The sequence below is a fragment of the Antedon mediterranea genome, chromosome 1, assembly GCF_964355755.1.
Source record: "Antedon mediterranea chromosome 1, ecAntMedi1.1, whole genome shotgun sequence".
In the NCBI taxonomy this organism is placed as follows: domain Eukaryota; kingdom Metazoa; phylum Echinodermata; class Crinoidea; order Comatulida; family Antedonidae; genus Antedon; species Antedon mediterranea.
Genome location: NC_092670.1, coordinates 12,100,290 through 12,115,973, shown reverse-complemented (window position 1 = coordinate 12,115,973; position 15,684 = coordinate 12,100,290). Strand labels below are relative to the sequence as shown.

The window sequence follows — 15,684 nt, the reverse complement described above, 5'->3', positions numbered from 1 at the left end:
GCTTTCCGGGACGGCTTTAGCCGTTTCCGTTCGGAAACGCTGCCCGTGGTTTCGACCCGCCGTGGTGGTGGTGGTGCAAGAATCACGTATCTGCCTTTGCAGGCCTAAAAAGTATCTTCACTTGTAAGTCTGTTTTTTTGTTAATATTTCGTTGATATTAATAGTTTTCATAATAGTCTCTATATTTAGATAAAATGCCTAATGTTAATTGATGTTTTTTATGCATGTTTTGTTTGGAAACTGTCTTTTTTTAGCTACAAACTTGATTGATCTCACTCAGAGTCGGACTGGATTAGGCCAAGTTGAGCCGCCGACAAGTTGAGCCGCCGCCAGAAAAACGTTATTTTCTATGAAACGCCAAATGCTTACTTTCGCCGGTGCTCGTTTCTATTTAATAGAAGTTCTATTTATATTAATTATTAGATATAACGATGTATATTCCAAAGTTTATATATCACGGTTTTTAATATATATTATTAAATATTATAATTAAAGAGAAATAATTATGAATATCTGACTTGTTTGTAGATTCCAAAATATAAGGCCTAAAACATGACCGAAAGTGATCGTTTTTAGCCAAAAATGACGTAAACATGTTTCCCCCTTAGGCGGCAGTTGTATGAACTAGGCCTACTCCATTTTTCGGTTAAATAATTGCATAAAATCACCGTTTTTTAGTAAAATATTCTGTGTATTAACATTGTAAAATTCAATAAAATATGATATTAAAAGATAGTAGATAAAAAATAATAATTATTTAACCTCATTTGAAGAGTATCAATACTCTATTAGTCCTGAGAGACAACGTGATTTTACGCGAGAAAAATATTATGGAGTGCACTGCATTTTTACCTTGAAAGATTAAAAACAATTAAATTATTAAATATGACTACTTTCCTTTGCTGTGTTGTTATGGCGGTTCAAACCAACAAAATTGTAGTATGTAATTATATATATTATTTATTTTCATGACACAATAAACCTAAAGACCATGAACTTATGTACTAGGAAACCCCTCTATCACTACGCGAAATGTCGTAAAAGACGCACTGGACGTTTCATAGAAATTACCGGCGGCTCAACTTGTCGGCGGCCCAACCGGTCATATCCCGTCGGACTCTGGTCTCTGCTCACATTGTACAGATGGTGTGAGAGAGCTTTTTTCCCTTAAATCTACATCCAAGATGGTTATTTCCCTGCTCACCTATTAAATCAGTTTCCTGGTGGTAGAATCATAGAATACAATGAGCTGAATTAAACCATTTAAACAAAATAAAACAGAAAATGTAGGCCCACCGACTGTACAAACTGTACTAATTATACAGTTGTAGAGTAAGTATGTGTACACAATATTTGCATGTGATTTCAATCAAAGTACTGTAGCATTATATTATAATTACTACTGTAGTGTAGTAGAATAATATTAGAAAAGTATATTATTATGCTTACAAACAAAACAGCTGTTTAAATGTTGACGAAACTATTAATAATTTTTTTTTCTCAGGTAAAAAAACATGAAGTAAAATAAAAAAGTAATATTCCAAGAAACAGAAATTGTGAGAAGTAAGTTTGTATTTAGAAATAACGTTGGTATTTTCCAAATGATTTGAAGTGAGTGTTTTAAAGTAAACCACCTGATCTGCATGAGAATGAAAGTAACGGTTTGTTTTGGAGGCGTAAAAGTTGTTGTTCCTTGCGGGGAAGGCGATTTAACGATAGATGAAGTGATAGACAAGGCAACCACCAGATATCGCAAAGCAATTGGAAAGGTAAGATTGTATATGACTACATTACAAACAAACTTTACTAAAATAAAATTTGTTTGTAAAGCCACTTTACAGTTGCAGTTATTCACATCATAGAAAAAAAAACTGAACAAGACATTAATTTCTTTCACTGAATTTCTTATGTCCATATTAAAAAAAAAATGTGTTTTATTATTTAATACTTTGGCTACGATTGTTAAAAATATGTTACAGTACATCTTGGTGTTTAATGTCTTAACACCAATGCACATCAGTAACATCTGCACTCCTTCACATACTGTACATTAATAGACTGTAAAAATTGTATGGAAAAAATTCATTCTGTCCAGTTTTGTCTGTATGATATTTGGTCAAACTAAGAATCTATTTAAATTGCAACAAATCCTTGAGGTATTGTGAAAAATAAAAAATGAGAAGACGAGATTGCTTCAGATTATTTCTGTACAGTAAGTAAGAATCTAATGAAGTAACCCAGAAGAGCCATTATGTGGCATTTAATCCCTACCATTATGCTAGAAATAGAATTGTCTTCATTCATTGCAAATCCAGTAATTTTAGATTTTTTTGAATAAAATTCTATGAATATATTCTTTTAACTTTAAAAATTAGTTAGCAAGTTTCACAGAAAATATTTTCTTATCTGTTAATTATTGATTTAAATGTTGTGAAATTGGAAATGAAGATTGTAATGAAATTACTAACTGCTACATTACTACAGTAATGTAACTAACTAACCTACTTTTTTTGGTTTTAAAGAAATATTTTTGTGTAGGATTAAAAGCTATAATTACTGTACTTCAACCCAAAGACATGAATACACTACATTTAGAATTTAGGCACATCACACTTTTTTTTGTCAAACTACTGTAGTTTGATAGTGTAGACAGAGCTTTAGACAGACAGTATGGGCTGTGATTGTGAAGAGTCGGTTTGTCTCTACAACATCATCAGTCTGTTCACCTATTATATCCCCAGGATTAAATTAATTCATGAATTTGAAAATGATTTTCATTATTATTTGTAAAAAGGACAATAACCTAAATACTATGAAATTGTTTTCACAACTATCATACACAGTTTAGCACTTTTGCTGTACTTTGTTTTCATTACTATGTGGATATAGTAAATCTTGTATTAAAGACGTTCACCTTTTTAGAGACAAGGTCTTTATTGATTTTAACAATATTCGATCTTACTTTGAAATTTTGTCTGTCAATTGAAGTTCAATGATCTTTTGCTCCTAGTGAACTTTAGACATCAAGTAGGTTTTAGGACTTTTGCAGTTCTGCTACTGTACTACAGTAGGCTATTCCATGAAAAGAATTTCCCTCTGGATCTGGAAAAGTGCATCACACTCAGGGATTACTGTGATTGTGCTGAACAGACTAAATAAACTGTACTAACTGTTCTTTAAAATGTAGGTTTCTGTCAAAATGTTAAACAAAGGCGTTTGTAGTACTGTACTGTGTGTACAGTGTACTACTAACTATTACTAACTGTAGTTGCCATACTGTACAGTTTATTTCATATTCTACAGAACAGTAGATATAATTTTACTACAAATAAGTTTATGTAAAGCAAGACTAAGAGTAATACTGAATGTACAGTATGTGCTTTATTTACCGAGTGGTAAAACCCAAGCCCTGCTTAAAACAGGGCCTACAGTTATGATTTACAGTAGAAGAACATTCAGATTCTGGTAAAAATGTAGTGACTATATGCTGGGCTTGATATTTTATACCAACAATTAAGAGAATATGTGTCTGCATGCTTATACAGTATGATGCGATAATTGTAACAAACACATAGGTGGTTTAACACAATTAGTTGTTACATGATAGTATACTAAATCAAAATTAATTTTTTATGGCTATTCTTCCTTCTCCCTGATTTTTTACATGAATGCTTTCTGCCTTGCCTTTTCCAATGAATATTTATTACCACTGTTTAGTAAAAAACTAGTGCACTTATTAACAGTGGAGTCTCTAATAGTTTAGTAAAGACATTAACGGATCAATTGTTAAAAGCGATAGTACTTTGCTGCGGGAATATTTGCGCTAACAGTCTCAATGACGATCACGTTGACAAATGTGAAATGGCCGATTGCGAGTTTTATGTTCTAAATGCATTGCTTTACGAGTCATTCATAATAATGCTAAGGTTACAATTACAGTGCATACAAAATGTATGATTAGGAATAGTATCTGTAGTATAGTAGTCATTCTGTTGTCTTTTTCTACAGTATACACAATAGGCCTATTGTTTTACCACAGCCTGAGTGAAAAACCCATGTTAAATCAGAGAAGCCAGTATTTTTTATGGATCCAAGCAATGAAATTGAGGCTATAAAATGTATTAATGATCATCAGGATCAAATAATTTAATTTAAAAAAAAAAGATCTCATGCCAGTATCCACTATTTAAATTAGTAATGGTATAACAAAAAAATACATTCACCAAAATGGATCATTATAATATTTAAAGTGTTAATATCTGAGATCTTTATTTAGTTACAATAAAGTACTGCAGTAAGTGGTCAAATTTAGTTTTAGAATATATTTAATTATTTAATGATAGTTCATTATGTTCTGTAAAAGTACTTTAAGGATGTCAATTACTTCCTATTGTCTTTTAAAATATTAATAACTAATTTCCTTTAATAATTTACTGTAATCGAAACAGTACTTACAATAAATGTATGGTACTGTATATGTATACTGTATGGTACTGCATACTTGTATCCCCAAATTGGACATACTATTAGTTATAGTTCTGTAATTGTCCTAGGAAGAGTAGAGTTGAGTTTACAGGTAGTTAGTTATCCAGGCTAGTAGTACTGTAGGATACAGTAATGGTGATAGTATTCAGGGATAGACAGTGGATTTCAATCTGTTAACTGTACAACTGCTCTTAGGAAACTGGCCTACTGTACTTTATTTTTGTACAGTATGCTGTGTATGCACTAGTAGTACTCAATCAGTAGAGTTTACAGTATGTGAAATCTGGGTAGAAAAGGGCTAAAAACAGTCTAAAACTGCCTGACCCATCACTTTACCCTACCCACTCTACTCTACCCACTCTACTCTACAGATGTCTTAAACAATAATTTAAAACCGAGTGTCAACGCTCCTTATTCCTTGATACAGTACATTCATTTTGTATGCCGACATACAATGTAACTAAATATGCTTGAAATAGAAGAGTGACTCTTGTTGAAATCCAATCGCAAACATCACAAGCAATGTAGTGTGCTATCTTTCTGGTCTGAACTGACTAGGCAGTCAATAATACATTTCATACACTAATTTCAAAACCAAGGCCTTTTCCATATTACTATTACTACAATACACTACGATGGCGCATTATGCCTGAGTTTCTGTACGTTCTGATTACTGTATGGTAAGCTCAGTATAAATGTTTTAATTACCATAAATATTGATTGCAATAGACATCATGATATTGTAATTGTACTGAAAAAAACATTGTGTAGTATTATGGGCGGAGTACTGTAAGTAACTGTACTGTGTATACAGTCTCCAAACAACAACAATAATGCATATTCTGTTGTATGGAATGGATGATGGGTGTGGGTCAAACCTATGATTGTTACCTAAATGTTTCAATAACTGTATAGCATTAGAATCCATCCTAAGAAAGGTAATTTGTACATTTCACACCTGACTGTAACTGTGTAAGCTTGTATTTCTTGATTTGTAGAGATTATCCTTGTACTTATTTATTAAGTAAGGTGGAGAGTTACCCTTTACTGTAGGCCTACAATTACATTATATCAAGTACTCTAGCCTGTGATTCTGAACCCCCAATGTATTGTACAGGTAACTTTATTACCCCAAATCCCCTTAATTTGGTCACTTGGGTCGTGTTCGTACGGTGGTTAAAATAAGCGCTTAATTTCACCCATGCCTCGGGTTATAAATTGAGCGTTGTTCGTACTTGAAATATTTAACCGCTTAAATGCTTAATCGACGAATCACAAACCGGAAATTACGTTTTAAGGTCAGTTGTCTTTACAACCTACGACCCCATTTTCGCACGCTAGTTTCGTGTTGTATATTTTTTACTCGCGATCTTTCTTTACAATAACAATTACTTGCTACCTTTTACACTGCTTATCCTTGCGACAAACCTTATGCCTCTTAACGCCGATAATCCTGCCGAAATATGCCTTCTCCTGACGACCATTATTTTACTCATTGGCGAAGAATTTGACGGAAACACCACCGACCAGCTAGGCCTACTACTAAACGGGGTGTATTCCTAAACGGTCTACACCAACAAGGACAGCACCAGCTGACGATCGCTCTCGAAGCGTGTATGGAAGAGCTTCGTAGGAGAAATGACGGGCCTAGGCAGCGAACGTTTGTCAAAATTTGACACATTGCCTCTATCGGAGATTTATTATCCTCGAAGGCCGAGTATAATTGGATTATCGCTGAAATAACCTGCAAATTTGGTGAACATTTTACCTCGAATTTTTTGTAGCCTGAGGCAAAAGTTAATTGGGCCACGCGAACGGAAATCGGGAATAAGCTGGTATTTTCAACCCCTACGAACAGGCCCCTACAGTACTGTACAGTACCTCAGGTTTCATAAGCTCTACTAAAAAGCAATTTAAATACAAATATTGTTGTAATCAAACACACTTTTTATTCCACCCTTGTTTGCACAGAGTACTGTATATGTGTACAGTATAATAAGATTTTCTTTAGATTTCTTTGTGAAATATTGATGGTTAATTTATTAATCAGAAAAAAACTAACACAAATAAAGTGCAGTTCACATTTGTTAATGTTATGGTAATTTTTACTACAAAAAAATGGCTTCTGGGAAAAAGTACAATGTAGAATTTAATATTAAAATGTAAATAAATTCAATAAACAAGTACTGTACAGTGTTTACTTACACAGGTATGATACACATTCATTGAATAAATTAATACAGATACAGTAATGTATTCATTTATTTGCTTTGCAACAAGATTGTCTATGCAGCATCTGTAAAAAAATTCAATAAAAATTTGTCTTCCCTCAAGTACTTTATAATCACTGGCTATGCAAGTAATGTTCAAGCAAGTTGTAAATCCTTTATATATTGATGAAAAATGCAGTTGAGCCGAATAATTAGGCTATAGTGACCAGAATATCAGTTATTTTGATTTGAAATTTAAAATTCTTTCTACCCATTGTTTTCAACTGTTCAATACTTTAAGGGATCGTGTCAGAATTATTTCACTTCAGTGAATAAATTCTTTTTAAAATCTGTTTAAATATTATATTTAGCAAGCTTAGATAATATACACATTTTAATTGAAACCAGGGAGTGAAAGAAACTAAAATCTATTGTTATTGCAGTAATAAAATGAAGTTTTACTGCAGTAACTGCAGTATGAATAATTTGATCTCTAAAAAATAAAGCCTACTTTCTGTGGTGGCATTGTTTTTGTATTGTTTTGTATCATTTCCTTTGGTGTCCATTGAAAGACTAACTTTCTTTAGAACCTACATCAGTTTGTGGTATTAGAAAGAATAGGATATTACTGTAGTTAAATACTTGTAGTTTGATCTGTAGTGTAGTACCAAGTGTATACTGTATACTGTGCATTAAAATGCTTTGTGTAATTGCATGGCTATTCATTTACTTTACATGATCGAGTCTTTTTAAAAACTTTAGTCACAACCACAGTTTATATAATAACCAATGAAGACTGTGATTACAATACAATTTTCTTGTTATTGTATTGTTAGCTTTAAATAAATTCAAAGTATTTCTGACCTAAATCTGATTTTCTAAAAATTGGTACTCTACTTTACACTGTTTAATCATGAATCTTTTTTGCTTCTTTTTTTAAAAGTTAGTATTACACACAGTATGAGTAAAGTATTAAGAGGACACATTTAGGGCCCAACAAAGTTTCCCTTATAGAGTAGGGGGTGTCCTTTGAATAGGTGTTGGACAATACAGTGTGTTTCCTTGTTAATGTTAGTTTAAAGAAAATTTCAGGCCAGCTAAAATACTGTACAGGTACATCATGTACAGTATTTTAGCTGGCCTGAAATTTTTTAAAAGGTTTGTATGATCATGGAGGTATATACCTCCATGGTATGATACATACTCACATGGAGAAAAAGAAAATGTTCATGATGATGAAGAAATGTATGTTGTTAGAAAAAACATACTACTCTTTTGTTCATTTTCTAATTAACACTTCGTTAATCAACTTATTGTAATCAGCTGTAAGTATTAATTAACACTCTGATTATCTAATTAATGATGATTATGATTCCTTTTGTCTCTCAAACAATTGCATATTATCAATTACAAAAGGCCAACTGTGTACAGTAGGCCTTTTGTATTAGAGTGTGGTTTTTCAACCTTGCAATTTCATAGAAGCAGGGATATTAAATCCTGGAAAAAGGAAATAATTCTTTTCATCTCATGTTAACAGTATGTCATAAGGAACGTGTATACTACCTTTAAAAATGCTGCAGTGTGCCTTGCCTCTCTGAAAAAAATATTGTTAAAAAGTGTTTTTGCATAAATTTGGAATACTGTACATTTTTCCACCTGAAACTTACAAGTTACAGTATATTTTCTTTTGTTTTAACTTTAAATTAAATTTAGCATACTGTACTAGATTTTCATGTCAGATTTGATATATCTGTTGATTTTGATGTATTACTGTAGGAAAATTGACATAAAAATACATAAAGTGAAACATAACTTTATACTGATATAGTATTACAAATAAATACAACATAATAATACCGGTTTTCATCTTGAATGAAAAGCTCCTTTGTCTGTTGTTAAAACTGATGTAAATTTTAGTTTTACTCCAGAAATTAAATCTATTCTGGTCCACAGAGACTGCTCTTAAACATAATTTACAAGTTACCAAAAAGAACTCAAAGCTGAAGCTAATTTGTAACTACTGTAATTCTACAGTAATTCATCATGTATTGAGAACACTAAAGTACTTCACTGTATAAAGTCTTTATTTGTTGTAAAAATGGAAATTTCTTAAAAAGGAAGTACACTACAGTATTGTACTGTAGGCCATACTGGACTGTTTCTGATTCATGCGTAATTTTATAATGTAAAATTTAAATTTGAAAAAAAAGAAGTAAAATATGTACAGAATAATTGCATACAAACACAATTTGCCATAAATTCAAACTGGGATTCACAATGTTTATGGTGATTACACATTGTAGACTTTCTAGTAATTAAGCTACTGTACTGTAGCTATAAATAGGGACGATCAATAACATGATTCAAAGCTAAATTAAGCTATTTATACCTGATGCTTTTATATATTTTTAGACTAGTAGCTTATGTTGTTAATAACATCATGACAATCTACGATTGACTATCACAGACAAACAGGTCTGTATCTACTGTATTATCGGATAATCACATTAAGTCCTAAGTCTGATATGATAGATAATTAACAATGTTTTAATTAATGAGAATCAAAGTGGCTGTAAAGTTGGCTCAGTGTCTGGTCTGGTTTGAAAATAAGTTAGTCCTTTCCAGCAAAGATAAAGTTACTGTACTGTACACACAATTGTGTTACTGTAGTTAAAAGAGTGTACATGAGAGAATGGTTGACTTGACAAAAGAAAGATGTTGATATTAAATCAATTACTTTTACATTTTTTTTTTACATCACAAGTTAAAGAAAGTTCAAATTTTGGTCAAGTTGACCTCTGTTTCCTGGTCACATTTGCAAGTGCTAATTTCACTTCAATGGCAACTGTAAATTTGCAATGTTTAATACTGCTTTGTAATAAAACCACATATTTGTTTTCGACTTCATTATTTATACTCTCTTTACTCTAAATCTTTTGGCCATTGGCAAGGCTTTGTTCTGATAGGTTTTGTTTTCTTCACAGCAACCTCCTGTTATTCTTCCTTTTCAACAGAATTATAATACTATTTCATTTTGCAGAAAAAAATATAAAAAATAGTAAAGCATTTTTAGAATGGTTGTTAACAAATTAAAGCACCCGGATGCAATCATTCACAAAACCTGAATGTCAGTCACCAGACAAGACTTCAAATATTTTGAAGTGATTTGCATAGAATTCTTTCAAAATCCTAAAATCTACCAAAACCCAAAATAAAGTGTCAGAATTGATTTTCCTTCAGGTCTATTGTGTATTTTATACAGGTTTTTGGCAGAGTTCTATACAGAAACACTGTGCAGAATGACACATTTTTGCAGTCATTAGTTGGAGGTACATCTAATTGGTGACCAGGGTTTACATTATGCTGCTTAAATTGTGCTTTCCTGGCAACTTTTGACTATATGATCGTGTTTGTTTAATTTGTTGATTTGTATTATATTTTGTAAAATGTATGTTTTGCCTAAATAAAAAATACTACAGACATTTTTATCAGGACTAACTGACATTAATTATACTATAGTAAAGTTGATAACTCTGTAACACTAACAACAGTGAACATGGCGTTGATAATTGTTTATGTGTGCAAACAATGTATTGTACTGTATGATGATAATGCAAATTTAAATTATTTTATTATATAATCTTTATTTTTGTATTTTATTTATTAATTTAAATTTATATGATGGTACTATGGTACCTGTTACTCCATATAAACCAGATACTATTCTTTTGAATATTCTATCTTCATGAATGACAGAGCCTGTCAGTAGGCCTTTTGTAATTTCTACTACTGCTGGTACTAAACAAGTTGTTTGAGTGGGAAAATAAACAAATTTGTCATTATCCTCATCTATGACTAATATTTATGCTGTGTTTATGTTTACTTCCATGAAGAATTGAATACTTATTGACATATCTGCACAGATCTGCATCACCCAACCAGGTTAAACTGCAGATGGAATTTCATTTTCTACACCTCATTGCACAATTTGCATGCATGACTGCACAATGCCTACGCTTCACTGCACATGATTCAAATTATGGTAGTCTGTGTTATTACTATTGGTGATAAATATTTTCCCTTGTGTACTTGTCCTCAAGTGTTGTGTTTGTTTTTTCATAGAGACAGTTTGCTTTCTGACAAATTGCATCCATTAATAAATTATCAGTTCTTATCAAAGAAATATTTTTAGATACTTCAGCTTTTGAAAACTAGGTTTTTCTGTCGATCTGCTTTGGAATGTGTTAATTAATTGCGTGATGATCAATTTATTCAAATCAGCATTTCGTTACAATGAATCCATTGATTTAATATTCAATACTATTTCTAATAATATTGCCGACACATTCTTCTCGTATAATTCATAATCTATATCAAATTGTTCAGTTTGGCTTTAACTTCATGATTTAGCTATACAGTAGTAACGGATAGTACAACATTGTTTGTCAAAGGAAGAAGATGGGGATTTAAGGGAATGAATATGAATAAGAACATAATATATGGACACATAGACAGACACTGTACTTAATAAGTACCAACTATCAACAATTTTTTTTTTTGGAGACTGATCATTTCGAAACTAGAGGTAAACCTTCAATCTTGCTGAGCTCAACGTCTTGTTTTTAGATTTCCTTGGTCTGACCAGTACTGTACTCCAAACCATACAAAACTACTAATTACTGTAATACTGTAACCAGGGAAGAGTTAAATTACACTCTTCCCTGCTGTAACACAGTAGTAATAAGTAAACAAAATGCATAAAAATACCACCTAATAAATCAGGCAGAAACATTCTTGTAGCATTCGTAATCAATATTAATTAATAGCTCCCTCACTGTTGATTAGTAACCTATCTAATTATATTATTACCCACAATTCCGCTTCACTAATCAACCCCTTGTTATGCATAATTGCTCGTTAGATTTCCCACTTTGATGTCCGCGTAAAGGTGCAGTTTTCACTGACGATCAGTTTAGTTTTTAGATGGATCTATAATATTAAACCTAATTCATCCTTCTAGCAGTCCAAAAATCCATACAGTAGTATTGTTTTTAATAACCTGACACACACATAACCTTTCATTTTTGGGTGAAGTGAACCACTCTTAGTCTTAATTTCTTTTTTCTTTTACCTTATAGTGTACCCATCCTATTAAAGAAGACTTACAGTACAATAAAAGAAACCAAATACTGTACTACTGTTTTCCCCCAAAATTTTACTTTAAATAGTGGGGGGAAAATAGTTTTAATTGCACACTTGATGTATCGCTTTTTCTCGATTCGCTTAATTGATCTGACATGGTTGGATATATACAGTACTAATAAGGCCATTGTTTTTCTATTCCTACCACCATGTGTTTGTGACTCATGTGGGAGGGCATCCCCTACCATCTAATCAATACCATGCATATCATTGACTATTACAGTATTAGATTAATATTCTGAATACATCTACAGTAGATGTTCATTGTTCACATATACTGTGGATTTATTGTTGGGTGTAAACGTCTGTTTTTTTTAATGGACGGAAGTAGGATGGTGATTTATGAAAGTTATGATAGAATTGAAGTTGGTGTTTCTAATCAATGTGTAGGCTTACATCAGGTAAGGTTCATTTTGATTTCTTTGGTTAAAAAAAAAAAATTATTATTAGCTTATTGGATCAGATGTTTCAAATAGTACGATGACTTGTACAAATTTATTTATAATAAGGATAGATGTTAATTCATATTATTATTAAAATAATAATACAATCCTACTCATTGTATTATAAAATATTAAATTATAAGTGTCAATATATAATTTATTTGTTTGGGTTATTTGACTTGAATATTATAAAGAATGTATGGCACAGTATGACACTATATTGCATTAATAATACATTGATGGTGCTAAAGTATACTGATTTAATTGTTAATTATATTTTTTTAATTATTACTGTATTTAATAATTAACAATTTATTGTACATAACAATAACATCTGTAGCCTGTTATGTTACACTACATACAAATAAAAATATTTGTATTATTGAGAAAAATTCATGATTCAAATTTCCATGCTCAATAATGATTTGGTACATACTAAAGTAGAAGTAGCCACACAGTAGAACCATACTGTACACCTTACACCTAACAAAGTATATCTTAATAGGGATGTCCCCCTCAATATGGTTGACCATAAAACATTTGTTTCACAGTGAGAGAGTCTTAAAGTAGGTAACTGTGTGTCCCAAAGGAGGGGTTCCTAAGATATTTTCAGTTAGGTACATTCCAAAATTAAAACAATAAAATGTGAATAATTGTCAGTCTGTCTGGTCCGAAATCATAATGTTCAATTGTAAAGTGATAAGTTGTCAGTCATGCGTCAAATTACTACTAGACTATCCCACTCTCCTGGTTCAAATGGCATGAAATTCATAACATGGGATTTTAAATTCTACGTACAGATCAAAGATTTATCGTTAACATAAAATGCATAAAAGTTTTTCAAAGTCTTACCAATACTGCAGGTTCCAATTTGGAAAATTTCCTTATTTCACATTCTTCTTAACTACTTAAGAAAAGTGGTATTTATTTTCAATTTTTGTTGTTATTATTAAAAATAAACATTTAAGATTTTAAAAATATAGAGTAAATTTACCTATTTTACTATGCAATAGAATGACCATACGGTACCCCTATTAAGGGGATACTTTTGGAACCCAGTTAAGTGCTTAATACTAATAGGAAAACGGTCAGCTTTAGTGATGCATAATATCATTCCCAGTGTTTGTTTTACAGCAAAGTGATCCCTTAATTGGTAGGTCCCTGAATAGAGGTTAGGCGTGGGCTTAAATCATATTGCTCATTGTTCATTTCATGGAAAAGTGTCCCTTTTAATAAGGGGTGTTCTCTGAATAGTGGTGTCCAAAAGGGGGACTTCTGCTGTATTAACTTTTAATGTATATTTAATTTTAGTCGGTAGAATTAAATGCATTCGTAAAATCTCATTTCAAAATGTCTGTTTCATGAGTAACTTTATTACCTTTCTTTGAATGCACGAACTGGGAGTTACTAATCAGTATTGAAATAAGTACAGTAACTAAATCATGCATTAGCAATCCTAAGATGATATTTAAGTCACTGTCACTTGCGGCGAAAGTTTTAACGTTACCTGAACCGTGGATGAAGAACATGACTTGCATGTTTTACGAGACGGTTTCTTCTTTGCAGTGGTCATCTTGTCTCCTAAATCTTAATTTTGCGAATTAGACCCAGGTCAAAGGAAATCAATGTCACCATTCCCAGATGTGATCACTTTAGATTATCTGTTTCTGCTTGACTGAGATTTCTTAATAGTATCAGAAAAAGGGAAAAAAGAGGAACGTGCAGTGAATTCTTGATACAGTAGCATCTCATAACAAAATGGCCCAGCAGAATTCAAAAGTTAGCATTGAACTTCTGGTTCAGCATTTTAAATCAGCTTGCTATATTATAGTGTAAAAAACTTATAAATTCAAATTTCTTCATTGTAAAGTTATTTTACTAATCCTACAAAGTGTGAACATACTGTAATCTGTCCCCAAGATCCGTTACTGTACTGTAGCTCAAGATTTAAGCTAAAGCACAACCCTGGCTAGAAAGGAATGGTGCCCAAAACCAATACCCCACACGATCCAACATGAATTCGGCACCCACAACCAGAAAAAAACTGGAGGAAGTATGACTTCATTCAGAAAAGTGTACCTACTTTAATTTGTGTCCACTGTGGCTTAGATTTATAATAGTGAGGTGTGGCAACCATACAAATACAGAAACAAATATTTCACAACAATATGTTTTCGTTTCATAAAGTATTGAGGGCGCCTCCCAAAATATGACCAGTTGATTTGGACTAACTGGAGAATGTGGCAAACAAGAACTTTGAACTGCAAATTTGTGACTACATGAAGTATTGAGGACGCTGTCCAAAATATTGTATATTTGAACTACAGAATCAGTAACTGCAGGAACATGGTGAACGAGAACTTTAAAATCACAAATCTTGATAAAGGAACCAATTTTAAATGAAAACAGGATAAAAATTTACAATGTGATATTTTTGTTTATCAGTTTATAAACTCGTATAAATATCATTCCAAAATATGTATCTAATACCTACAATGTAATGTATTTAGAAAATTATTATTTCTATATTGACATAATATTTTTTATGAGTATTTTAGTTTTAAGCAGATGTTTGTGTCCTACTTTTGTATCTCCAAATGAGTAATAAAATTATTATTCATTTTGAGGCTGTCATAAACTTGTTTTCAAAGAGATGTTGCGTTTGTACATTTAAAAAATAAATTTAAATTGTTCTTTAAAAGTTATATTAAATCATAAAGCGTGGATTTCATTTTTACGATTCATAAATCTGCAAAGAGGTGATTTTCTAGCGCATTATTTCAAGAAAGATTCTAGCATATCCCTAGGGTCTGATTTCATGAGGTGTGGCAGGAGACAATTGGATCCTTAAACATCGCATTATGTGAATTACTGTAATGTCTCACAGCTAAGCCAATAATCCTACTTTTATTAACAAACTGCCTGTTTTCTTTTCTGTCATGTTTATTGCTAATGTTGAATACTGTATGAAGGATGTACACTGTATACTTAATAATATTATAGTTTACAGGTACTTACCTCGGTGTGTGAAGTACTGGTCACCAGTGATAAAAGAGTATTTAGGAAAGGGTGTGGACTTATTAAAAAGTTGGATAAGGAAATTGATGTCTTAAAGTAACAAAATAATAATTGTTGGTACCTCCATTTAGCTAGTGTATTTTTTTGTCTATTTCGTGCCTAGCTTACATGGATAAACCGATAAATGCCCTGTTCACCTTAAAGAGCGAGATGTACTCGAACATTGAACACCATGTATTTTGGCTGCAGTTTCTCCAATATGAAGTATTTGATTCTTAACTTTTTTCCATCTTTAATTTTTGTATGGTATAGTGCCCTTGTGTTAG

The 15,684-nt window shown here is 31.8% G+C and overlaps 1 protein-coding gene across 7 annotated transcripts in view; it reads left to right on the top strand.

Moving 5' to 3' along the window:
* Positions 1–15,684, top strand: part of LOC140056647 (partitioning defective 3 homolog) — a 76,137-nt gene that overhangs the window by 178 nt on the left and 60,275 nt on the right. For 5 of the 7 annotated variants that reach the window (XM_072102122.1, XM_072102102.1, XM_072102131.1 and 2 more), the window contains exon 1: positions 12,097–12,298. The exons of 1 other annotated variant lie outside the window; for it this stretch is intronic. In XM_072102122.1, the coding sequence (XP_071958223.1) occupies positions 12,155–12,298 (144 nt within the window). In that variant the 5' untranslated portion in view covers positions 12,097–12,154. Of the gene's footprint in view, positions 1–1,504; positions 1,770–12,096; positions 12,299–15,684 lie in introns of those variants that run through there. One more of the 7 variants, XM_072102110.1, reaches the window with a different exon arrangement.